At 45.6% G+C, this 25,706-nt stretch overlaps 1 protein-coding gene across 2 annotated transcripts; it reads right to left on the bottom strand.

Moving 5' to 3' along the window:
- Positions 1 to 784: 784 nt before the first annotated feature.
- Positions 785 to 21,356, bottom strand: klhl32 (kelch-like family member 32; the record flags this gene model as incomplete). Of its 2 annotated transcripts, none has more annotated exons than XM_079227715.1 (10): positions 785 to 946; positions 1,153 to 1,247; positions 2,719 to 2,911; positions 5,434 to 5,492; positions 5,650 to 6,376; positions 8,371 to 8,586; positions 11,107 to 11,205; positions 14,353 to 14,460; positions 18,469 to 18,646; positions 21,322 to 21,356. In XM_079227715.1, the coding sequence occupies 10 exons, from the start codon at positions 21,342 to 21,344 to the stop codon at positions 785 to 787; spliced, it is 1,860 nt and encodes a 619-aa protein (XP_079083841.1). The 2 variants fall into 2 exon arrangements, with proteins under 2 accessions (XP_079083841.1, XP_079083840.1); XM_079227714.1 differs by having other exon boundaries at positions 18,469 to 18,649; positions 21,322 to 21,344.
- Positions 21,357 to 25,706: the final 4,350 nt, after the last annotated feature.

Raw genomic sequence — 25,706 nt, 5'->3', positions numbered from 1 at the left:
ATAGACACTTTTTCCTTCTTTTTTTAAAAATATTCTGAAATTGTTGAAAGACGTTAATGCGAACATAAACAGTCTTGGGTCCTGGGCAATGTCACGCTCACTTGTGTCACCACTGATGCCTTGATTAAAGGTTTAAAGGTTTTTAAAAAAATGACATGGTTGTTTATGCACTGATGAGCTTCAGGCTCTTGACTCTGTCAAAACAACCTGCAATTTCAAAATACATGCGAGTCAATGAGAAAACGGTCCTCTATATGTTGGGGGGAAAAAACACATCCTGCACATGTTTTTTCAGGCCACCAAAGTGATTATAGAGGTTTGATGGAATTGTTCTACAGTGAGTTTAGCTCCAAAACCCTTATAACGGGTTACAAAGAGCACAGTTTCTTTGAGCTCCTTTGGACAATTGAGCAATTCAGTAATGCCACAAGTCACTTGTTGGTAATGCGATTGGCATTGTGTTCCCGTCGTTTTAGGGAATTATAATCCCTTAGGAGTTGGGGATGAATGGTGACTCAGTCTTTGGGGAAATACAACAGATATGCTGTATTATTGTGGCAGCTGCTTGTTTGCTTTTTAGATTCCGAGAAGCTTGCAGAATAACACGGCTCCTGTATCTCAGGAAAGCATCATTATTACATATGAGATCTCACAGAAATCCCTGCACACTCCTGTGACGTGACATGGCAGGTTCCAGTAGGATCACTATGAGCAAGTACGTTTTTTGTCAGCCACGTTTGCAAATACTGACGGCCCAGAGTGTTTCTTTTTGTTCCTCGGGGGTTTAAACAGCTCCTATCCTGTGATGGGGTACTTGTAGAGTCTGTAGGTTCGGGCAGGTGAAGTAAGGAGCCGGGAGGAAGCAAGTCGCTATCCCGTTGGAGGCAAATGGCAGTGTTGGCCCGTAGAAAACCTCCTCCTTCCCCTCTGTGCTCAGATCCAGTACCTGGAAACGTGACATTCATATCATTACATGTACTATTTTACTAGCTCGTATGTACTCAACTCGTAGTATATCTCTGAGTATTCCATGGCTGTTTCATAGTGAAGAGTGTTGCTGCTTCACTTGACTGTATTAACAACATGTTATCAACAGAAAACTGTAATTCATATCACTATCTGTTGAGAGGCTTAAATTGAACCATCTCTCACCTGAATGCATGCCAGAGGCTCGTTGGTCCAAATGGAGTATCCTCCAACCACGTAGATCCTGTCATCGTGGACGGCTACTCCGGACTCATTTTGACCTAAGGAGGACAAATAGCTGACAATGCTTCACTGTGCCAAGCAGAGGGCATTCTGAAAGTATGACTTCCGTGTCCTCTTTACCCCCCCGAGAGACGGAGAGCAATAAATGGGGAAAGATGGGGCAAGGGCGGGAGTGTATGGAGATTGAGCTGCTGCTCTCTCTTTCCCCGTGACTTTGTCTTAAACTTTTGCAGATATCATCGGAGGAGAGAAGAAAAGAGGAAAGTCATCCGGGAGTAGAGAAGGAGGTTGGAATAGTAAAGTCACCTGAACTTTAAACCCTCTGAGCCTTTGTTGGAGACATGAATTGACAGAATATGACCGCATCCTGCAGCATATATCCACACGATGGATTGTGCCTCCAGGTCCAGGCTGGTGGAGGTGCTACTCCATCCCCCCCTCCACCAGCCTGGGGGCTATAGATGCAGGGTGCCCACGGGTGTTTTCACTGTATAGCATCCTACCGCCTACTCACAACCATCGGGGAGGCATTATGGGTTATGTTTGTATCTAATGAGAAGAGGATAAAGCAGAGAGCTTTACTCAACCTATGTTTCTAAGCGTCATCAACGGAACGGAAACATACACTGAGATGAATTTGCATTAAAGCCCCTTAAATCGCAGTATTTCTCTGTAACATTAAATATTTACAACTGAGTGAGCTATGGTCAAAGATGAAGTTTGAATAAAATTGATGCATTTAGACTTTAACGCTGCAAAAAGTCAGCTCATCTGAGCTTCATCAGCTCTGTGCAGGTATGGTTTAATCAGACTGAATTTCAACAACCACACAACAGTCCTTACGTTTTGATTCAAATATTGCAAAATCTCTTTTTTCCTGACAGAAATATCGAGCTCTGGAGTTGCTAAATGCTCTTCACTGTTCAAATGTCGTTAATATAGTGAAGGTAGAATAGTTGGAGTTAGAACTCCCTCTAACAACTGCCTCCTGAGGCCAAAATCAACACAAAGTTGTGAGCCAGAAAATGAAACAAAGAAAGAGCTGAAAGACGCTGTAAAGCTCCTTAAAGCTGAGGGGAACTGCAGTCAAGTGGTAATCACTATGAACGACCCCTCTAACATACAAGCCGTATTTGATCTGCTTATAGACGCTTCAACACATCTCCTCTGAAGCTAAAAGGGTTGGTTCCAGGGCTGATGACGTTAAAAGACCGCTAAAGAGCTTCACTTCGCAATCCCCCCTGTTATCATCCTCAAATTGCAGTGACACAATGACTGTTTGTTTCAATTCCAAGGACTGCAACACCCACAATTTACATAATGTGACAGTTTACACAACGTTGTGTGTGGTGACAAGAATCAGGCATTTGTGTTACCTCCCCCTCTCCGTGGACAGAGCTCTTTCGGAGTAGCGTGTGCTAATTGGTTACTATCACCGGATTGATCGTCCGTGCCCCCAGTTTTCTTATGGAAGTGTGTGTGTGTGTGTGGCGTCTTCACTTGGCCCACCCGTTAGGAGGCTGAAGGAGCAGCGCGTCCACTGGTCCAGGTCCATGTTGTAGGAGTCGATGTGGCGGACCAGGATGCGGTCGTTGTTGTAGTCTAGGTCGTTGCCGCCCAGCACGTAGAGCTGCCTCCTCACTGCTGCCATGACGTGGTAAACTCGCCTCTGCAACATGGGACTGCGGGCCAGCCACTGGTCCTGAGGAGGAGGAGGAGGAGGAGGATGAGGAAGAGGAAGAGGAAGAGGAAGAGGAGGAGGAGAGTGGATTAAGGGGAGTATGGGGGGAGAAAAGAAGGAAAAAAGCGATTCGATGCAGGTGAGATGTGGTATGAGGAGGGAGGGAGAGAGAAACGGAGAGGGTGGGAAGGGAAGGAGGATGAATAGGAAGATTAATATTTAAGCATATCCATGCATGGGTAATTGATGTATGCTCAGCGCTGGATAAATAACGTGACACTGGAGCTCTGGTTTGTACTAATGACTTCCCTCCCTATTTCTAATCATATGTTTCAGCCACTCCATTTTACACCGAGGATTCCTGCTCATTTCACTAAGTGCGTCGAAGCTTATTTTGTGTGTGTGTGTGTGTGTGTGTGTGTGTGTGTGTGAGCGTGTGCGTATCTGCTGGGAGCTGACGGGTGGCCATCTGTTGAGGGTAGAGTGGGTGGGGGTTGCTGTTGCTCTGGCAGGTGAATGTAGATTCATGGCGAATACAAATGAGACTCTCTCCCTCTCTCTTTCACTCGCCTCTTCGTTCACTCGCTCCTCCGCGCCACGACGTGCACAGACACACAGACCCATATGGATGTGCGCCTTTCACGTATATATACACACACAGCATACCTCTGCACTGTATACAGCCTCACCAGGATGCGGCCCCTCTTTAACAGCTGGTTCATATACACAACACAAACAGAAGCTGCAGACACATTCCACTGCAGACAGCTGTGAATATTGCAAATATAGATATGATTGTTTAGTTGCCATGCCGTGATTCAAGGCTGCAACCAAATTGATAAGATTGTGTTCGCTTTGTATTTTAGGAAGAAAGGTCGTATTGAGGTTTATAATTTACATTTACACATTACAGTACCACTACAAATCCTAAGTACAGTACTTTACTGTGTGTTGTGTTCTAAAATGAGCTTTAAAGTTTCACTTTCTCCACGATGCCATTGGTTTCCTTTAGTTTCCTTATGGTGTGAAAATCAATTAGCAGACTCTTGACACCTGCCTGCTGTGTAATCCATCACAGAGAACAAAAAAAGTCTGCATTCCTTTTCTGCAAAGGGCCGTTATTGTTGCATGTATGCTACTAAAATTAAATGTAGCGTGTGCTTTTTTTATAGTAGTATAAATTGGTTTTAGAGGGATTTACAGGAAAGGATAAACATTCATCAGTGGAGAGATGAGAGATCAACAGAGGACGGAGAGTTCTTCCAGTGCGAACAGACGCAAGTAGAGTGAACAACTTTATGTACACAGGCGACAGAAACATTCTGTGAATTACAATATAGTTACAGTATTACGTAAATGAAGTGCATTGCTCACATATCATTTATAACACGGTGGGTTACATAACTCAGGACGGGAGGAAGCGAGTCTGACAACTGACTGTACAGAACCGAATTAGCGTGGGAGTTCCTGGCACAGATTCGCCTACTGCAAGGAGCATGGAGAAGGGAAAGCAGTCTGAAGGTTTTTTTTTCTAAAACTATAGCAACACTTGTAGTGTTGAGAACATCAGACCAACACGTTTGTGGTAGACCCTGATGACTGATAGCTCTGTTGCCGGTTTGCAAGCTGCTCCAAACGTCTGTGGAACGCAACAAGAAACAATGAAAGTGGATTTCCCCGATCCGACTCCTGATTCATTTGGTCTCACAATAAAGTTGTTTTTAATACCAAGTGATACAGTGTTGCTACCGATTTGACCGTATGGCCCTAATATATTTAACCCTTTATTAACTGATTTATTTGGCCACTTGGTGCCAGCTGTAACAAGCTGAAAAGCAGGCGGCTACCCTGACGGTCTGAAAAGGGAAGCCAATGCAAAAGTGCCCTAAAGTAAACATTCTCTGTAATAGCCATCAGGGGGCACCTCCTCTGGTCGCATGAATAATTATGTTTGTATTGGGGTCTTCTTCAATACAGCATGATGTTAATTTCATAAATTATGGTCCCATTTAGAGTCAAGCATAAAGCAGGGTATGCTTTAGGGCGGGGCTGCCTTGTGATTGACAGGTCACTACCACAGCAGCCAGTCTGGGTGTTGTCTGTGTTTTCGTCTTTGAACTTTAACCTTTATACAATGTGTCAGTTCATGAAAGTTAAATGTAACATTTTGGTCTGGAAAAAAATGTGTTACTCAACATTTAGTTGTACTTATCTCCACCCTCTCGTGTCTGGTATGAAAAGAAGGCCAAAAGGAGACGTTATGAGACGAAATGTTGAAAATCAAGGCTTCAAAACGGCAGTCCACAAGCCAATGAGTGACTTCCGTCCACTTCTTATATACAGTCTATGCTGATGAGCAGAGGCTGTATATAAGATGAGTTGATGAGAAATATGGAACTATTGTTTCGAGCAGCTTTAAAATGTAACATTTTAAATCGAAATTGGTCAGCGTAACACAATATACTACACTTTACAAGTGTAAATATCAGTAAAAAAAAAAACTGTAAAAGAGTGAGATCGCGTCACTTTTCTTTCTCAGCTACCTGTTCTGGGTCGTACACCATCAGTCGGTTCTGGTACTGAGCTGTGTTTGTCACCCCACCTGTAACACAAAGGAACAACACCTTTGGCTTTCATCAGGGAGCAAAACATTTCGATGCATAAAGCAGCGTATTTCTGGATTACAGGGCTGTGTCTCAAGGTAAATGCAATGCATGGGCGAGACTGTGTGAGTATCTTGAGTCCGTCTATCGCTATACCTGAGACCCAGAGCAGGCTTTCGGCCACACAGCCGGCGTGGCAGGACAGCGAGCGGTCGAAGGGTTGTACAAACATCCATTTGTTCCTCTTGGGGCAGTAGCGCTCCACACAGGGCAGCACCTGCCTCAGCTCATTCCTGCCCCCCACGGCGTACAGGTACTGGCCCAGCACGCCCAGGACAAAGTGTTCTCTGCAGGCCTTCATGGGGGCGATCTCGGTCCAGCAGTTCCCCCTGGAGTCATATCGACAAGCAGTCCTCACGGCACACGTCCTCCCCGTGGCGTGCTCTACCTCCCCGCCCACGACAAACAGGAAGTTCCCCATCACGGCCACGCAGTGGTGGCTGCGGCCGGTGGGCATGGGCGCCAGCTCGCTCCAGTTCGACCCGCCCGCGACGCGCACATGCTCCTGCGCGGCCGGGTTGAAGTAGCGCAGCTCCCTCACCCGGCTCACCTCTCGCTTCCGCCCGCCGGCTATGTAAAGGGTGAGGGACTGGAAGCGAGGCCTGGTGCGGGCTGACTGGCGCAGCGGCTGGGAGAAGGTGGCGTGGTGGTAGTCCAGGGCCTCCTCCACGAGGGCGGCGGCAGTCGGGCTGGACTGGACCAGAGAGTGGCTGCGGGCGAGGTGGTGCAGCGTGGGCACGTCCATCAGGCCGTAGCGGACGTGTTGGAGCAGATCATCGGCGTACTGGTGGCGGCAGTCGTGGTCCAGCCACAAAACGACCAACTATATGCAGACGGGGGAGAGAAGAACTGAGTGAGGCTTCACAGAAACAGTTAAATGGGTCGTATCAAGTTCAAATTCAGTATGCACTCATTAAGTGTCAATTATAAATGACGAACATTTGACATATTTAATGTACATTTTGAAGGATATATCGAAATTATTGTTTCATTATGGGCGTAGTGATTAATTGGCTTAAATTGCGGCATCCTATTTAAATCCTTTTGGGTAGTGTTGATAAAAACAAGTTGAACCGATATCAATATGCTTTCAGTCCCTAAAAAGGGAGACAGTCGGTACGAAAAGAACGAAAGACCAGAGGAATGAAAACATGAAAACAGGAGAGAGAGAGAAACGAACGTAGGCTGCTAATCAGATTTATTTTTCCGAGACACCTAGGCTATTATGGCAAGACTGAGACCCGCCAGCAATGCATCATATACTTGCCAGCACACACACACACACACACACACACACACACATTTATTAATCAGCAGCATTCAATGTACAGACTGTAAATATCCACAGGCACCTTCCTTTGTTTAATGCAGGCGAACCGGAATGCAGAGAATTTAAACTTGAACTTGAGAGCAGTGGAAGGTTGTTTAGTTGGGGCGAGATGACTGGAGCTCACCGATAGCATCACGGGGAAAACAAAGAGCGTTTTAAGGTAGAGATGGAGAATTTAGTACAGCGGAATGTCGAGTTTCTAGGGTAAGTGGAGAGTGGGGGCACAAGAAATCCCCCCTAAAGCACCATTTGTATGATGCGTAGAAGAAATACTGAGCATGTGCTGAACATCTTTCCCTTTTCCCTCTACATAACACTCTAAAGGTGTGAATATATTTAAGAAACATGCAAGTCAGGATTGTCTTTTTATGCTGTCTGTGCCACTCTCCTGTCTCTACCTCCCTTTCTCTATCGCTCACCCGCCTCTCTCCTCCTCCTCGTTGCTCTGAAGTGACAGTATGTGTGTGTTTCTGAGTGTGTGTGTGTGTGTGTGTGTGTGTGTGTGTGTGTGTGTGTACTACGGCAGCTGACTGTGAAGGTCACGCTGCATCACGCAACTTCCTCAGGGCACAGAATAAATCAACTCCTTCTCCCTCCTTCCCCTACGCACAGAAAGAGAGAGAGAGAGAGAAAGTCAGACCACAAAAGACAGAGGAAGGAGAGAGTGAGGAAAGGGGAGGGGGGCTACAGGAAGGCAGGGCGAAGGATGGCAAGAAAGAGGAGGGGGGGAGAAAAAAAACAAAAAAACAAAGCCAGAGAAAATGTGATTTCCAGAGCGTGAGAGTCTCTAAGAAAACTCTGAGTGACGATGATTGACTGCCAAGCTATATCGGTCCGGTATTGGCTATTGGCGTGCACAACCCCCCCCATCCCTTTCGGACGACGGCCCCCGCTTGCCGTTCGCTTCCGTCTGATGCCCAAATTAACCTTCTGGGCGAAGTGAAGGAGGCCCAAAGCAGCCTAATCAGAGGCTGATTATGGCGGCGGCGGCTGGCTAAAGGGTCAGGGTAATTGTGCCATCAGAGGCCTGATTGTTTTCAATCAGACGGGCAGCCGAGTGACAGCCGGGGGATTGAGGCCCTGATGGAGCCGCAGTGGGCCTAATCAGTGTAGAGACAGACAGAGAGGGAGGGAGAGAGAGCAGAGCGCGGGGGGAGGGCGGAAAAGGGTGGAGGCTGATTGGTGCAAATGAACAGTCAAAACAGTAAGTCTCTACGCCGAACTCCATGACACGTGCACGCGCACACTCACATTGGGCGCATGGACTGACGCGGGGCACACATGCGTCCGTCACACGCGTGCGCAGTCATAAGCTTAACAAACAAGTGTGAGACGCAGCTGGCTGTACTTAATCTGTCGCTTATTAGTCCGTGTGTATTGTGTCAAGCATGTCTTTCCGCGCATGCGAATTGGGTGCCACGATGCGATTTGTTCCCGTTTGCAAGGAAAACCCATGACACACACACACACACACTCTCCTCCAGTACCTTCCATATCTCCTCCTCGCTCAGTGAGGTGAGGCGGTCGCTCTTCAGCACCTCCCTGAGGAGGCGGTAGGGCAGCTGCAGGGCCTCGTCCTGCCGGCTCTGGCTCAGCTCAGACAGATGCTCCACCAGGAAGCCCACCACGGCCTCCTCCAGGGCGGGGAGGTGGAACAGGTCGGCCACGCGGTACAGCTCCAGGTAGTTCACGCTGCTCAGTTCCTGCAGCGTGAATCCATACACACACACACACACACACACACACACACACACACACACACACACACACACACAGATTAATGCACGTATTCACCAGAAAAGGTTGTCTTTGTACTTCCAGACAGCAAAAGATGACTTTTGCGAGATTTTCTAATTTAGTTTGAAGGAATATTTAGTCAATTTATGTGAGATTTCCTTTAGTTTGTCTTTTATTCCAGCCGTGATTATTGAAAGAATTTGTCACATTTACCAAAGGTATCTTCTTCTCCACCCACATAAAAGAGTTGGACACACATATGCAGTATGTATTAATTACCTGTGCGTTGATTTCCATTTCATAGTTAAATGACATTAACTATGAAACATTACAGATGCCAAATGTGGTGATAGTCGGGCATAAATGAAGGGGAGAGGAAAGAAGGTAAATAAAAGAAATCGAGCCCCGAATGGTGGAAGATTACTGCCATCTTCTGGCTGCCCTGCAGCACATACAGTACAGTACAAACACACATCAGTTAGTGGTCAACCTGTGTGCATTTCCACAGGAAGAAGTCAATATAGTGCATATTTTATTTTGGAGAAATCTGAATAAAGGAAATAAAAGGAACTAAAACAAATTAGATTAAATTTCTTCATTGAATATCAGAATGATGATTATACAAATAACAACAGCAACTATCACACACACACACACACACACACACACACACACACACACACACACACACACACACACACACACACACACACACACCAGTCATTAGAATCACTTCAAATAAAGGACTTAAAGCTCTACACACACAGCGGGTGTAGTATCGATCAGCTGTTCAATATTCAATTCACTGAATTCTGCACATCGGAAGGAGGAGGATCCTGACTGGCTGTTACATCCGATTATTTTCAATCAACTGGTGCAGCGTGTATTGGTAAATCAATGTTATTGGTCCGGCCTTACCGCCCACTATGCACGCTAACCACATACCGAGTAAAGCAGTCAGCTGACGTGTGTTGTGGAAAGAGATGAACAAACAGAAGAAGAAAAAACAATCCATGAGTTTTATATTTGTTTACAGTGAGGTACGCTTTGGTCACTACAAACCAATAGAGATGTCATTGTTGCGACCACCAGATGGCACATTTGAGCTAAGTTGCTGTGGACGGTATCATGCAGTATAAAAAACATGTTACAGTCTGGTGGCAGGGAGTCAAGATGCACAAGACGAAATGTAATTATTACTGCGTGTAATTAAGTGGAACCACTGCAAAATGCAGGGAGGCTCTAGGGGGAAGCTGTACATCAGATACCTCAGAGTGGCTCTGATCTGCAACAAGCTCAACCCGATTTATCTGCAGCAGCTTTTGGCTGCGTACCCAGAGGAACGTAGGCTGACTTTGCCGCTGTTCCAACAGATCCGTCTCGCATCTGGGATAAAAACGCATTACACAAGAAGCAGGGTGGCCTAGTTCTTGGGGAGATCTGGACTCGGGCACCTTAGCTGACAAGCATCCACCCCACTGAAGTGTGCTTGAGCAGCACACTGAATCTGACCTGTAACCTCCCAGTGGGCGAGTATTCACACTAGACTATTATGTACAGAAGAGATTGGACATTGTTGACTTTTAATAAATACAAAGGTTTATTTTTGTCTGCAAAGGTTGCCCTTGACATCAAACTTTGCAGGGAGGTTCGCTTGAAGAAATAATTCAACACAGCTGTTCGCCCCTGTCTGCAGTCTTTGTGCTAAGCTAAACTAAGCTAACTGTCTCCTGGCTCTATTTTAATGTTCAGCAAACACATATGAGAGCGGTATTGATCCTCTCATCTGTCTCTCAGCGAGAAAGCCAATAAGTGCATTTCTCCATTTTGTTGAAATGTTCCTTTGTGGACGTTACTGTCGCTGCTTATCAGCATGCGCACCATTTGTTGGTTCACTGTTTTCTACACAGACATTTTACACATCGCCATCAAGGTTATAATCTGCGTTTTTGGAGTTTCCAGTTTATCGTTTTGTGTCCAGGATTGCGTCCAAAAATAAATCTGTACTCTTTGGCCTTTTAACACATAATCCGTATTTCTGTCATTGCCTTATGTATTAAACACACACACACACACACACACACAGTATGAGGACGAACGTTGTGACGTTGGCACAGATGGCAGCCTGATAGAGGTCACTTGTGTTATACTCCATGACTGGTGGGAAGATAAAGAGGTCACGTCAGTATGTATTCACTAATCCCTATGTACGCGGCACTTAACACCATAACCTGTACATCCTCATACGTGCTGCTCTGTTGTTTGTCCAATGGGAAATACTTGTTGGTTTCTAGTGCAGTTGAGAATTGGATGCTGACACTGAAACAGTAAAAGTGAATAAGGCATAAATAGAAACGCTATTCCACTTTACGTTTGTACATCTTCTTTGTGCTTTGTGTTCCCTAAAGACAGGATCAAATGTGTGTGTGCGTGTGTTTGTGTGTGTGTGTGTGTGTGTGTGTGTGTGTATGTATATATATATATACCTGGACGAGGTAGTGGGAGCAGAGACTGAGGAGCTCCAGCAGCTGAAGGTGGCTGCCTGCAGACAGGACGTCCTGGATCACCGCTGGCTCCAGCAGGATCTGTCCAGAGATACACAAAGTTGTTCACTGCGGTTGGGTTTCAGTTCATTATCAGGCTGCGCAAAGTGTTAAATATATACAGTATATATAATAATAATCACTTCATGGAAATGTCAAGATAGTTGAGAATCGTTGTTTTTCTCTCAGCAATTTCTGGAGTCGGTCGAGACTACGCCGGGTGGTCCAGTGTTCTGACTTTGGTGAACCCTTGACCTTTCCTCTCGCGCCACCAGAGAGTTGACATATTGGGTTTTTAGTGAAATATCTCAGCAGCTATCAGATGTACTACAATAATAACTGTATACCAGTATCGGGAAATAACAAGTCCTTTTTCCAGTTTAGCCTCATGCTGCCAGTGTTTTATGTGACTTCTGATTTCTGGTTATTAATCAACAACTCATTTGATTGTGAATAACTCCTTTACATTGTTTTGCAAGCAAAAACACTGAGCGTTATCTGGTTCCAGCTTCTCAAAGGAGAGGGGTTGTTGCTTTCCATTGTCATACATGACCGTAAAATGAATATCTTTGAAGATTGATTCAGATATTTGGGTTTGGAGAAATTCAAATGGACATTTATTCAACTAATATCTTACTTTTTAAAGACATTGATGCTCTATTTGAGCCAACTAATTTGTGTTTGGTATGGCCAGTCATTGAACAGTTCGCCTGTGTGGAACACAGCACAATAAGTATATCACTGAGAGTTCTGTCTGTACTCCAGGTTTTGTGAAAATGTTTTAGATGGTGCGGCAGAGACAGGGCGAAGGAGTGACAGCTTGGGCCGCCTAACAAGAATGGCTCCACCAATGTGCTCGATTCACCGCGGTCGTCCTCCAAAGCAAAGCAACATATTCCGTCAATTATTTCGGCGCTGATTCTGCCAAAATGCTTCCTGTTGAGCTGACGGAACAGCAGTTGAAATGATCTGCTGAAAGCCTCCTTCTGTTTCCTCCATATTACCAACCCATATGCAACATAAAGCTCTGTAATAGAGCCAACTCACGGCGCCAGGGAGCACATTGTGTACTCGATGGAGGCTTAACTGCCCCTTTTTTATATTTATTTTTTATAATTAAATATTCCCATTCCGGCAAAACAGCACAAACAGAACCACGTGTAGTTCAATGTTCTCCGAATCATTGGAATAATAGCCCAATCAGACTAAACGTACCCTGTGTTGCCTCTCACATGGCGGATTCACCTCCTCTAAATAAGATGCAGTTTGGTTTTAAAGGGCATGGAACAAACCTTTGATAATCCATTCAGCAGCGCTGCCCTACATAGCCACAGAGCCGTAACTGCATCAGCAGTGAAAGTGTGAAAAAAAAAAATATGACTTCATCATTTGTCTCCCTCGCCTCTCACAATACGGTTGACACAGCAGTGGGCTGGAATATTGTTATGCAGCATTCACGGGTATCAAAAAAAATGTTTTTCTCATTTTCTGGGATTTTTTAATGCATGGAAAGGGAGCTCCTGTTTTTAATCTGGACCGAACAAATCTGGATAGAAAGTGTACTGCTTTCTTGTTTGTCCACTTATTATAAGTGATGTAAAAAAAAGAAATAGGAACATTTTGTACTGATTGAATCAAGCACATTAGTTTTCCGCTTTAACATTTGCGTAAAAAAATCATTGGAAATCATCAAGAAATTTGGCTATGTTCCCTCTCTTTTTTATATTTCCTTTTTGCAATTAGCTACATCCGCACATTTATCCTGCCGAGAAAAAAATTGTGATCAAGAGTGACAAACACTCATTATTAAACATTATTAAAAAGTAATCTTCTATGACTCAATCAGCGTCCCAGCAGGCAGCATCCTCAAAACAATGTGAACAGCGGCGCTCTCCTCTCCACTCCAGTCACAGCACTTCAACCTCACGTGGCACAAGTTGGTTTGTATAAAAACAAAATTACGTTGATTTGCGTGCTTTCACCTAAAGGAGAAGGCGGAAGTGGAAGGTGGCAAGAGTCTAGACGTCTTCTACAAAAGGATCCGACCCCATTGTGGCCTCGCGCCCCTCTCTGTCTTTACTCAGAAGAATGAGAGATTTACCTTCTGGGAAAACAAAGTCATGTCTGTGGGTGATGACACTTGTCATCTTGGCTCGCAGGGGAAATGTCATCGAAGTTACTAACTCGACTTCCGGGCCGAGAGCATCGCCCCCCACTCGCCCCCGTCGGCCTGTGACATGTGGCTGAAGGATTTTTAGTCGGTCATTATTCACGGTGTGGGAGATAAGCATATTGCCCTCATCTCATCTGCTATCATCTCCACTGGGCGGACGCAGGCTCTGAGCCAACCAAAGCAGGGCGGCTTGCAAGCCTGCTGTTGACCTACTTACGCTGCCTAACCGGCTCCCTCTTTGCTCATTTCCACTATGGAAATAAAATTAGGAGTAATTACAAAGTTTCCGGCCTCTCGGGTCCACTGCATAAGCCGCTCGGTTGCTTATTGGAGCGACTAGAGAGAAAAAAGATTATTAGAAATGATCGCAAATGACTCTTTGTCGATGGGGCGAGAAGGAGCGACCTCACCCGCACGAAACGTAATACTGTGATACTTTACTTCTGCCTTGAATTTGTTTCTGATCCCAGAATAACACTCAGCGGTTTGACCACAAAGGGCAGAGGGATGACAGCACCTGCACATTGCTGGATAACGCTCTCAAAGGCACGCTGCGGTAGAAGCCCCTGCTGCTGTGCATGCCCTGTTTCGATTGTTTTCTCTGACATATTTGGCAATGGCGAAAAGCAACTATTGGAATGTTTCACTTTAATGAAACATAATTCAAAAACTACTCTGAAATATAACATTATACTCTTATAATATGCCCTGTAGTTGCTTGAAGATTCTCTTTGCAGAACTCCGGCCATTTTTATTGCCTCCACACGGCTCTCAACATGGCGACGGCAGAGCCGGCGGCTAGGAGCTAACGGTGCGAACAATGGCAACAGCGCTGAGTGTATATTTGGGGACGGGGGACCGGGACAGTGGGCGCTACGCTTCGATAATTGTTTTTGTCTGCTGTATTAGTGCTCTGAAGGATAAAGAGCTTTACATGCAAAACATTCTGCTTATAAAATGAATATATCGCAATGAAACCCTGAGAAAGGGGCTGGTTTGGTCAGCTGTGGGCTCACCTGCCCAGTGTAGGCGAAGTCCAACGCGTGCTTCAGTCCAACGCCGGTCACCCCTTGCAGAGTCACCTCGTCTGCCTCACTCTCCACCATGCACAAGCTGAACATAGCCTGATGACAAACAAACATGGAGGTCAGCGGAGGGAACACAGAGATATTTTATCTGGCATTTGTTCTGTCCTTGGTATAAAAGAAAGAAGAAAAGAAAACAAGGCCACGGGACACCGCATTAAAAATAATGACCAACAATCACATTAATGGTCAAATTCAATCCAGCTTTGCTCTTCCAGTCCTTCCACGTTGACTTTGTAGGCTGATCGAATTATATCTGTAAGTTGTCATAGCATTAACAGGCTGAGAAATGGGATTTCTATGTGTGCGTGCAGATAAAAAAAGCAACGCAGTCCATCTGAACCTGCCAGATGACAGATGCCACATCCTGGGCCCTCTCTGTATCGATTAGCCTGCCTCGGCCCCGGAGGTAAGCAGAAATAAATAGCACAATCAGTACTTTCTGAAACACGGGGCCCTCTGTCTTTCTCTTCTTCTGTCACATGCTCACACGACACGCGCTAAAAAATCAAAGCAGCGGACGCAGCGTCTGCAGTCTGGCCCTGCTGTGTTCCAGTCCGGCTCGCTGCTCGCTAATCAAAGCTATCGACTGGTGTCACACCACGAGGGATGACAGAGCCGCAGAGTGACAGGAGGGCGATGGGTCACACGTGGCCACGATGAAGATCAACTCTACCTCCTCAAGGTTATGAAGCATGAAGGTTTATATGTTTCCTCTGGTTGGTAATGGAAGGGGGGGATGACTCTATATATTGCTTTTGAAAAGTAAATCCAGCTGCTGCTGCAATTTCCTCGTCTGAGGATAGGGATCTGGCTAACTTGCAATTTTCACATATCTTTTTAATCACAGTGGCAGTTTGTAGCACAGTTACTCCGCACTATCACTCCTGAGAGACTGGTGTATAACAGCGTAAGACGCTCTGCAGGCCCTCGGGCTGGGCGGCCAGCAGAGCAGCTCTTTACGTCATGAGAGACGACATTCACTGCTCCCGAAACTCATCCGATTCGTCCTGATACATAGCACCCGTGAACTTTAACCAGGCGCCATCCTCTCCCTCTTGTTTTCCCTCTTCCTCTCCCACTCCCGCTCCCTCTCCCTCCTCTGACGAATGGCCCCTGTGTATTGTGAGGGTGCTGTGTGAGACAGGGTCGACTTGAGGCCACACTGAGTTTTAACCGAGGCCTGCGCATCCCTCCTCGGAGCTCGGCCTTGTTGATTCACTGCTGCGCTAATTAAAAATCCAATGGTCCGCCGAGCGCAGGAGGGCCTGTGGCTAAACCCGGGGTATGTGTGTGTGCGTGTGTGTGTGTGTGTGTTCAGTGTGTGCATGAGTGTTAAACAGGCAGAAAGTAAAAAAAGTCAATAGAGAAACTGCTTATGTGTTTGCTCCTGTGTCGGGGTGCTGCCTTGCGGCCGAAAGGGAGCATCCAGAGAGTGTGACCCTGATGGAGGAGCTGAGGGAGAACTGGTGATAATATACATCACATTGAGACACATTGAGCCACAGAGACCGCCCCCCTCTCGCGCTCGCTGCGGCCCTCTTCACATGATGCTGCAGTGGGGTGGGGGGTGCAGCGCTGCAGCTAGCACGACCCAACAGCAGGATTTAATGCGCTTCTGCTTGTCGGTGCGATGATCAGAAATCCTGATGTCTCACATGGAGAACTCAGCTGCTGTTTTGACGACCAGTGCAGCTATCCATGGATTATAACTGAAGTAGAATTTCTCGTGGAACCACATGCGGACAGTGTCACATAGATGCCACTAGTTGTGCCCATAACATTCTGGTGTGTCTGTGTGTGGGCGGATCGTTACGTAGCACGTTTTACTTTGAGTTCCCTGTTCTTCTAACATGGCGTAGCGAGCTGAAATGATCCTGTCTGTTCCCATCTCAGCTAACTTGGACTGCTGATCATATGATTGCACTTCTATGACATTTGTGTTTCAGCACTCGTGTTTCCACAGATCCCAGATTAAGACTGGATTAAGGTAGGTGTAAGTGATGTGGACACAATGAAGTCGATCAGAAGCCTGGTAAACTTCATGTTTGCCAGCCACAACATCTTTTTTATTTTTTTATTTTACTGAAAAACTATTTAACTTGATGAAATAATAACTGTATCAACATTTTTCATCGTACCTTTAAGAGAAGGAGGCAGTTGTGTCTGAGTATGCGTTCATGGACGAAGTTTGCCATAAAAAAAGAGCTACCTGTGGATAAATAAATATAACTCAAGTACCCATGTACGTAAAACAGGGCCCATTCTTCCCATAGGCAACAAGTGTATTCTTAAATTAAATCACTGCTTGTGTTGTTCGAGCACATTAGTTTTACTGTTATACCTGAACATTAGTTGTTGTTGTTTTTTTTGTGCAAATATCTGGAAGGAAAATCTCCAGAATTTTTTATTAGCTATTGATCACTGAATGTAATGCTGGACTTCTTTCCATTCACAGGCAGATTACCTTCAGAGGAGTCTAATACAAAACGTGGTACACCTCGTGGATTGATAGTACATTATCGCATTATCAAATCATAACGACATTAGAAGGCACAGAGGACTGATGGCGGAAATACTGTACAGTCCATCTCAACACAGCCCCCGGTTAAAGAAATGACAGAGTTCTGCTCAGTACAGGTCGGACATACAGCGGTCGAGACAATAATAGCTTTTGATATGAGTCCTGTCCTGCCTGCAAGGCTACTAGAAAATATGTCAAGAACAAAAAAGCAAGAAAAGATTATGTGTGTGTGTGTGTGTGTGTGTGTGTGTGTGTGTGTGTGTGTGTTCTCTCTGAGGGCGCCGTGTGACGCTGGTGTGACTGATCTGGCCGAATCTCCCCGAGCCGCCCAGACGTCTTAGTGATGTGACGGCATTGGAAGAGGCAGGTGACACATTCAGGACAAGTCTCAGGTAAACTACTCACGCTCGGTCAGGTATTTCATTACAATCCTCATGTCCACCAGACTAGATAATGTGTTATAATCGCCACGAAAGAAGGAGGCAGAGAGAGAGAGAGAGAGAGAAAACACAGTCCCTGTTCTCGACACAAAGCACCATCTTCTCCCCAGTAAATGAGCTAAATGAAACCCCAGTGGTGGAGTCAGATGACAAACTGATGATAATGTTGTTAAAGGCCCCTACAGAGGAACAGGGGAGCGGAGTGACTTTCCCTGCTTACTGTAGCAGGCTGATCTAATAATCCGTGTGTGCTGGAACAACAGTGTTGCTCGGCTCGGCTGGGACATGAAAGAGCGGCCTTTTTTTAGAAGAAGAAAAAAAAAGGGGGGAAGAACAAAAGCGAAGAGGACGAAGATAAAGGAAGGAGAGGAGTGCGACTCGCCCACCCTCAACTCTCTGCAGAAAGAAGTAAAAATAACCTACACAGCACACACACAGGAGGAGGAATAATCCCTGGGCAACTTGGACATGTTTAATCTGCCGTTGATTTTCAAGAGGGATTATTTTCTACTTCCTGATCTGCTCGGTGTCCCTAAATCAAATCTCATCGGTGCACTTTTCCCTGTGCGGCCCATCTCAGCAAATCTCCTTTCTGGCTGTCTGACAGCGTGAGTCTACCCACAGTTTACTTCAATGATCACGCTGGAGCCAAATACTAGGGATGCATCCAGGTGCAAGGATGATCTGCTGGAGCGCTTTTAATCTTGACTGTAAATGTTTTACCATCTGTACATGCAAGCCTCACGGTCTCAAATGTAGTTTTTAAAGTAGAGTTTCGGCAAGACTTTTTTTCTTCTTCTTGGCAGCATGGAGCGCCTGATGCAGCATCTTCGACCACCGTGGGACCCATTAATAATCTGTGCTTGTAGCAGGGTGGTGTTGTGGCAGTTTTAACAACACTTCACACCACGTTGCTGTCACCTCTATCACATCAGTGTGCGGTCCTTAAAATCAGTCAAACCATTGCACATACAAGACAAAAAGAGGCGTGTTAATTATAAAGACAGATAATCAAACAACCAAACCCTCCTTTATCAAACCTAGGTACATTTTCAGAGTGCATCACCATGGTACAGGACTCACCCTGAAGTAATCACTGCACGCTGCCAAGACGGCTTTGTGGGCGTGGAACTTCTGCTCGCCGGCCACCAGGGTGACGTCGCACAGCAAGCCATCCTTCCTCTGCTGGTTGAGGGCGGCGAGGACCGAGTCCTGGTGGGACTTTGACTGACAGAGCCTCTGTCCTGTCAGCATCTCCCTACTGCTACACGCACACACACACACACACACACACACACACACACACACACACACACACACACACACACACACACACACACACACACACACACACAGGAGTTGGACTAGATAAGATAAAGCTAAGGTTCTATTAATAATAATAATAATGAAAATAATAATAATAAAACAATTATCAATACTTATACTATATCACTCCTGCTGTTGCTATGACTATTGCTACTACAACTACTAGCTAGAGAGGCTGCCTAAATTTAAACAAATTCCCTAACTTTGTAATAACACCCTAGCAATGAATTAAGTTTTCAAGAATTCTTTTAAATTCTTTTGGACAGCTCGACCGCTTAAATTGTACAGCAGGAAGACAGTACATATTTAGGGATGGCAATGTCGGTTGGTCCACCAATTGCATTCAGATTGAAATATCTATTGATTAATAGCCTTGAAATGGGGCTAATTAGTCAATGTTAGCATGCTAACACGTTAATCTAAGATAGCGAACATTGTATACCTGTTCATCCCCAGCATTAGCATCGCATGTTGAGCGTGTTGCCACGCCGGCGTTAGCATTTAGCTAAGTAGGCTACATCCTAGCAGAGCAGCTAGCTTTAAGTCTTGTTGAGATTTCCGCCGCATAGTCCTTAGTTCATTGTAACTTTCGTGTTTTTAGGACAGAGCGGTCTCTTTTGAAAATGACCGCCTGAGAGCATGAACACGTTCAGTCTAATCTACAGATAAATATATGACATGCTCACGTTCATGGTTTCATCGCACTAGCAGCCTGTGAAAGTTGTACATAGTGCTTGCGTCAGATGGGTATAAACAGTAAGTGGGAGAAGTTTAATGCAATGACTTTTTTTTATATGCATACGTTGTATAACTACAATGAATAATTATCTTTTTTCATTTTTGAAATGCAAAAAAAAAATGCAATTGAATTAATGCAACGTAGACAAGTGACACTTCGCTATTCTCACAGAATCCATTATTCCCCAACACTTTTAAAAAAGCACTTTCTGCTCATTAGTGTGTGCCTCACAGTTCTCAAGAAAGATTCTTTATGGTGGGCGCGACAAGTACAATGACCACAGAACTGGTCTGACTGTGTGAATCCATGGCAGACACCCTGTTTTCCAACCCATCTACAGTTCCTCTCGGCTTACACCCATCCATGAGCAGCACGGCGCCGTGTCCAACCGAATCCATCTCTGTCCCCTTACAGTCGCAGCCGCCACTCTAAATGCTGCTGTCTGCCAGGAGGCCTTCTCTGTCACCTTCATGGTGACGGTGTGTAAGACAGAGGAAATAATGAGTGTGGGTGGCAGTGTGCGTGTGCACACTATGGGCCAGAGGTAGGATGAACGATGAGTCAGCCTGCTTGTTTGCTGGTTGGAAACTGTTGGAGGGAAGGGCCCAGGGAGAAAAGGACAAAATTGCCACGCTGGATGAGAAGGAAGGGGAATTACAGGATTTAGCAACTCAGAGAAGCTGGATGGGGACTTGAGGAGAGACGGAAGCCGTGACGATAATGAATATAAAGATGAAAATGTATTTTTATAACGTTCATTAGTGTGAAGCTGTACCTTGCTGATTTAAAACTCAAGACTGAAACAGCATTAGCCAAGAAACTCTTTTCATAATGCAACCAATGGCATCTTTTTCTTCTAGACTAATAACTGTGGTCACCAAGTCTAACCAAGACCATTGCACGTTCTCGTTCTTGAGAACATTCGGAGCGACAGAAGACGTAAACTTTTTATCTCAAATCCTACAGGCACGGAATCTGACCTCTTCATTTTACTCATTCAAGTGTTTTTGGCAGCAGTGGGCTGATATGAAGCAGGCAGAGGAGCAACTTGGGGTTCAGGACACTTTTACATGCCAGGGGAGCAGGAGGAGCCAGGGAATCGAACCGCCAACCTTGTGATTAAAGGAAGACTCCGTGACACAAAGCCGCCCGCACATAATACAACTGCTTCCACAGGCTTAATAGTACTCCTAAGAACTAGGAAACCACTTTAAAGCTGCAGTGTGATTACAGCATTGTCAACAGCGAGCTTTGCTGTCTGTCACACTGTCTTTGTCATGCTGACTCTGGAGAGAAACATGGTAGCTGATGAAAACCACCAACGAGTTGACCTCCTAACAACTGTTGCCTGTGTGGCCCTAGTTCGATGAACCTGTCCATCCGCGCACGAACATAAATAAACCAACACCATTGCATGGGTAACATGTTTCATGGGCAATGCACCTTATTTTGAGTCAATCCCACGTGCGCCGCCTGCTGCTGTAAATACTCACATGTGCACCACATCCACAGCTGAAAATAATCCTCAACAAATACAAAATGACGTGTGAGTGAAGTCGCTGCCCAGCTGTTTTAAATAGTAAACTTAATATTCATGACCTGTTTTTTTTTTTGTTTTTTTTTATGATTTAGGTCAGTAGAAAGTACCATCAGTAGGAATTAATGGGCATGAGCCCTTGTCTCACCTCCATTCATTCCATCCAAACAAAACGTTTGACGTCAACAGAGAGGCAGTGGAGCATGCACAGTGGGAACGCCTTCAATGAACAAGATATGGTTCTTACAGGGCCCTTCCTCAGCTTACAGACTAAAGAGCGGCTCTTTCTCCACATTTGCAGACATGTCTCACTGCATGTGCACTGGCCACTTACCTGAGGCTGGGTTCAGAAGGCATGTCGCCGGACAACGGAAGAGGAGGCGGTGGTGGAGGTGGAGGAGAGGTGCTATGTGGCTCCTGGGGACTGCAGTCTCCTCGCTGGGAACACACATCAGCCTGACAGGACAAGAAGAGCACGTCAGCTTTGCTCAGGCCATCCACGCGACCCAGCCGCACTGTGACAGCCTCCTGTGCGACGTGTGAAGGGGATGCAACCGCCCGTCAACCCTAATGCTGACTTGTCCCTTCACTTGTCCCTGCACTGGCCCTGACTTTGGCAATTCTCAAAGCTGCTCTTCCGAGGCCTTTTCATGTGCTGCGCCGTGGCTGTGAAAGCCACAGGCAGCGCATAGACTTCAGAGGAGGAGAAGTAAACAAAGCTCAGCACCTCTCCAAACAAGCTGTGAGTCCAAATTACACCAAGTCCCTCTGGTGTAGCTACAACCTTGACATAATGTGCTACACAACTGCATCTGATATCCCTCAAGTCTCCTGCGAGATAATACCCATGAAGCACAGGAGGGAAAGCAGAGGTCGGCACGGATGCACTGATATCAAAGCTGTTCTGGATCCTCTGATTAAAATACTACTCCACTCGCTGTACACAATGAGTCGCCCCTGGTCCTCTAATGTGGCTGTTCTATATGAGGAAGCCTGTGTGTGTATGTGTGTGGTTCACCTAGAGTGTGTACAGACAGGGCTCTTGAGTGTAGTCCCAGGCGAGATCTCGTTATCGATCTGTTCACGAGTGACCTTCAGACGCATGGCTGCAGACAACTGCTGCTGACTGATGAGGGAGTGAAGGCCCCTCAAGGTCCTGAGTCCAAACCCCCAAAACACACATGCTGCACATGTTGCATTGCTTTGGCTGAATCAGGTTTTTGATGGTGGGGTTACAGAGAGAAATAAAAGCAAATGTACTCGCAATGAAATCTGAGAAGCCCACCACTAGTGCAAATCCGGACTGTTATGCCATCTCTCTCCTTGGTGATCTCTCTATCTGTCTCTGTAGATGTCCCCAATAGGCAGTTTATGAATTGCAACATGTCCCACACCATGGGATTATTTAGAATGTATTTTTGATAAGTAGGCTACTTAGATAAATTACATAATTTTGGCCTCAGAAAAGATCAAACATGATGAATGCATGTGAATATCTTTGGGATCTGATGACCACAACAAGTGGACCATTGTTCCCTGCTAAAACACTGTAATCTCCTGACTGGAAACAACCACGGTGCTGAATGTCTTCAAAAGCACACGCGGCATTTATCCAGCAGCAGCAGCAGCGCGAGAGGGAAGGTATATGGGTTGCCAGAGAAGCAGACACCATTAATGCATTAGCCTAACTGTCACTTTCCAAAAGCTCCCCAGCTGTCAAGAGGTCTCCTAGCAACAGGCCAGCGCCTCGGTCCACAAACTACGGGTCGGAGAACAATCTCCCCCGAATACGAGGAGAATAATCCTGTTGCATCCATCACATGGCGCACGCCGACAACCCACACCTACATCTACACACATCACCTTGCGGCTTGGCAGGAATGTACTGTATTCGACTCTCTCCCTCCTCTCTCTCTCTCTCTCTCTCTCTCTCTCTCTCTCTCTCTCTCTCTCTCTCTCTCTCTCTCTCTCTCGTCTTAATGTGGCCACAAGCTTACGCACCTCATATGAATGTGTTATGATCCGGTCCCGTGCCTCTCTGGCGGCGCCTCCGTGACAATTGTCATCTGCTGTCCGAGGTTGGTTGGTGTCGGTCTCTTTCGCATGCAGGGCGAGGGGAGAGAAGGGCGCCGCGGCGAGCAGAAGCATCCAGTTATCGCGGACACTTTATTGGCTACACTGTAGCACCTACATTGTTACATTATAACCCCGCCTCTAACGCGGCCGTCACATGAACGTGAGCATAGGAGAGGAGACAGCGCCCCCGGGTGGATAATTGGGACATGGCGAGTTGAGTGAACGGCTGTGTTTGTACGACGTGTGCCTGCAGCGGCCACCAGGGGTCCTCGTAGGATCTAGTAAATGAGGAAAAGTCTCATTGATGTCACTGTAATTAGTGGCTGCTCTACTAATGTCTTATAAGCCTATAATGATGCATTAGAGTTATTATCTCCATTAGTTATTTTTACATGTCCTGGATATTTCACATTACATCTGTGAGAAGTTATCTGTACAATGCAGCCTATTTCAGAATCAGAATCAGAACCATGTATTGCCAAGTAAGTTTACACATTCAAGGGATTTGTCCTGGCGGGAGGTGCATACCATTTAGCAATACACATTTAACATAAAACAGAGTGCAATAAAAAGGGAGTATGAATATTTACAATTGGGTGACCTGAAAAGTTACAGTTGGATCTGCAGAAAAAACAAATTAAAGTTTAAAATATATAAATACAGTATAGTTCCATAGCCTGTATCACTTTGACAGGCTATATTTCTTAATTATCTGCATTATTATCTTAGTTGGAGTCCTTTCTGAAAATATCTAGCGATATTTAGCAAAACTACAGCATCCTCACCCACTAATCACCATCAAGCGCCTTCTGTTGATATGGATGTTGAAAGAAATCCACGGAATTTAAAAAAGATGAGAAAAACAAGATATAGTGTCTAGATTAATACACACGTTGACTTAGTTGAATAACAGTTACATTTTACTTTCACGAATTTAAATTTGTAACAATCCTTGCAGTTTGTATTACCGACATTTGTCCCATATCCTTCATGTGCCCATCTGCTCGCGTGCAGCGTTCAAGTGCTCCCGTCAAACCACCAGGCCAGTTTTCTGCTGCTGTTGGCGTATTCACGTGATCCGATTGAGCAGTAACGGCACTTTGTATTTCACAGTCAATGTTTTCCACCAGAGCGTTTTGACGCATAACGTGTTCGACAATGTATCTGTTGAGTGCTCACTACGTTCATAACGAAAACAAACTCGACATTCCCAAGCGCACTTGAAGGCAGCTTCGTTTCACAGCAGTCGGGACAAGAAAAGACAAGCTCGTCGCAGGAAACACGCCGCCAAGAGCCTCCATGTAGTGGGTTGTTGTTATGCGGACTCCTGGGCTGTTGCGGGGTAAGTGCTCGCGTTTTGTGTTTTACCCTCGTAGTGTTGTTTACTTTCTCGTACCGAAGTTGTTTTCGGCCGCCCGAGGCAGGGATGTTTACTGCGCTCTCTCGCCGCCTTTTGGCGTCTAATTTACGGGAAAACGTCTTTCCTGCCCGCGATGGACTGACAACTCCTAAAAGAATTTAACCTAGCCCCATGGGATATGCTAACTAAGCTAAGTCCTGTGCAACGTAATGTGATAGGAACGCATCAGTCTTATTGCACCGACCTGTGCGTGTTTTGCTGCTGGGGAACGTGTCAACTATCTGCTTCGCTCGTTTTAACTGTCTCTTTAATCTTTGCTAGTATGCTAACCGAAAAGTGCATGCTAATAAGTAACCGACCAACACACTTGCCTACACTCTGCACAACGAGCACCGCTGAAGGTGGTTGCTGATCATAAACAGGGATGTGGTAATATTAGATCAACTCTGACCACCATTGATAATATCAGCATGTGATAATCATCAGGAATTCAAGCACATACGCAAACAGCTCATCTCTTTATTCTTTAAAAACCCCAAAATAGTAATGTGTGGGCCCCAATGAAAACTTAAACCTGCTGATACTTTACTTTTGTATTCACACGAAAAGTATTACATTTTCTTTTTCTTTAGCATTCCCCACCCAGTGTGAATGCATGCATGTAAAGTGAGTGCATGGATTGTCTGGATGTTAGTCCCCTTTCATTGCATTTGACTCATGTGTCTCCAAACAGTCTCAAACTGGAGTCTGAGGACCTCACAGGACCTCATTTTAATAAGCTTAATTAGATCCTTTTTAGATGATGCGCACAATGAGAGGTTGTGCCATACACTGCTTTGATGATGGGGCTTTGGTCTGTCTCTGCTCTGCAATTCTGTCATAAATGCAGTAATAACCACTTACAAAGCTGAGGTTCCCGAAGACAAATCTTCATGAAATGTGGGTTGACTTGGTTGTCCAAAACGAGGCTCTCAGGATGAGTTCTTGTTGTTGTGGAGCTGAAAGTGTCACTTCAGTTTTAATAGAAATACTTCATTTTCAGGGATGTGGGATTCCTGTCTGTGACCCAGACGCACGTGCTGACCAAAGATGGGAACGTTTTACCTGCAGCGATGCCCTTCGGCTCCACCGAGATGACTCCAGGAAAAGTGAAATGTGGATGACAGTGTGAGCCAGGGAAATTCAACATTTGGGCCAAAATATCCTCCCATTGAGCCAAAAATATTTTTGTTTTAAGTTACACACACACACAAATACACACACACTTCCAATCAGCCGTCGCC

The sequence above is a fragment of the Taurulus bubalis genome (genome assembly GCF_910589615.1).
Source record: "Taurulus bubalis genome assembly, chromosome: 12".
In the NCBI taxonomy this organism is placed as follows: domain Eukaryota; kingdom Metazoa; phylum Chordata; class Actinopteri; order Perciformes; family Cottidae; genus Taurulus; species Taurulus bubalis.
The sequence above is the reverse complement of the archived record's forward strand: the minus strand, read 5'-3'. Positions and strand labels throughout refer to the sequence as shown.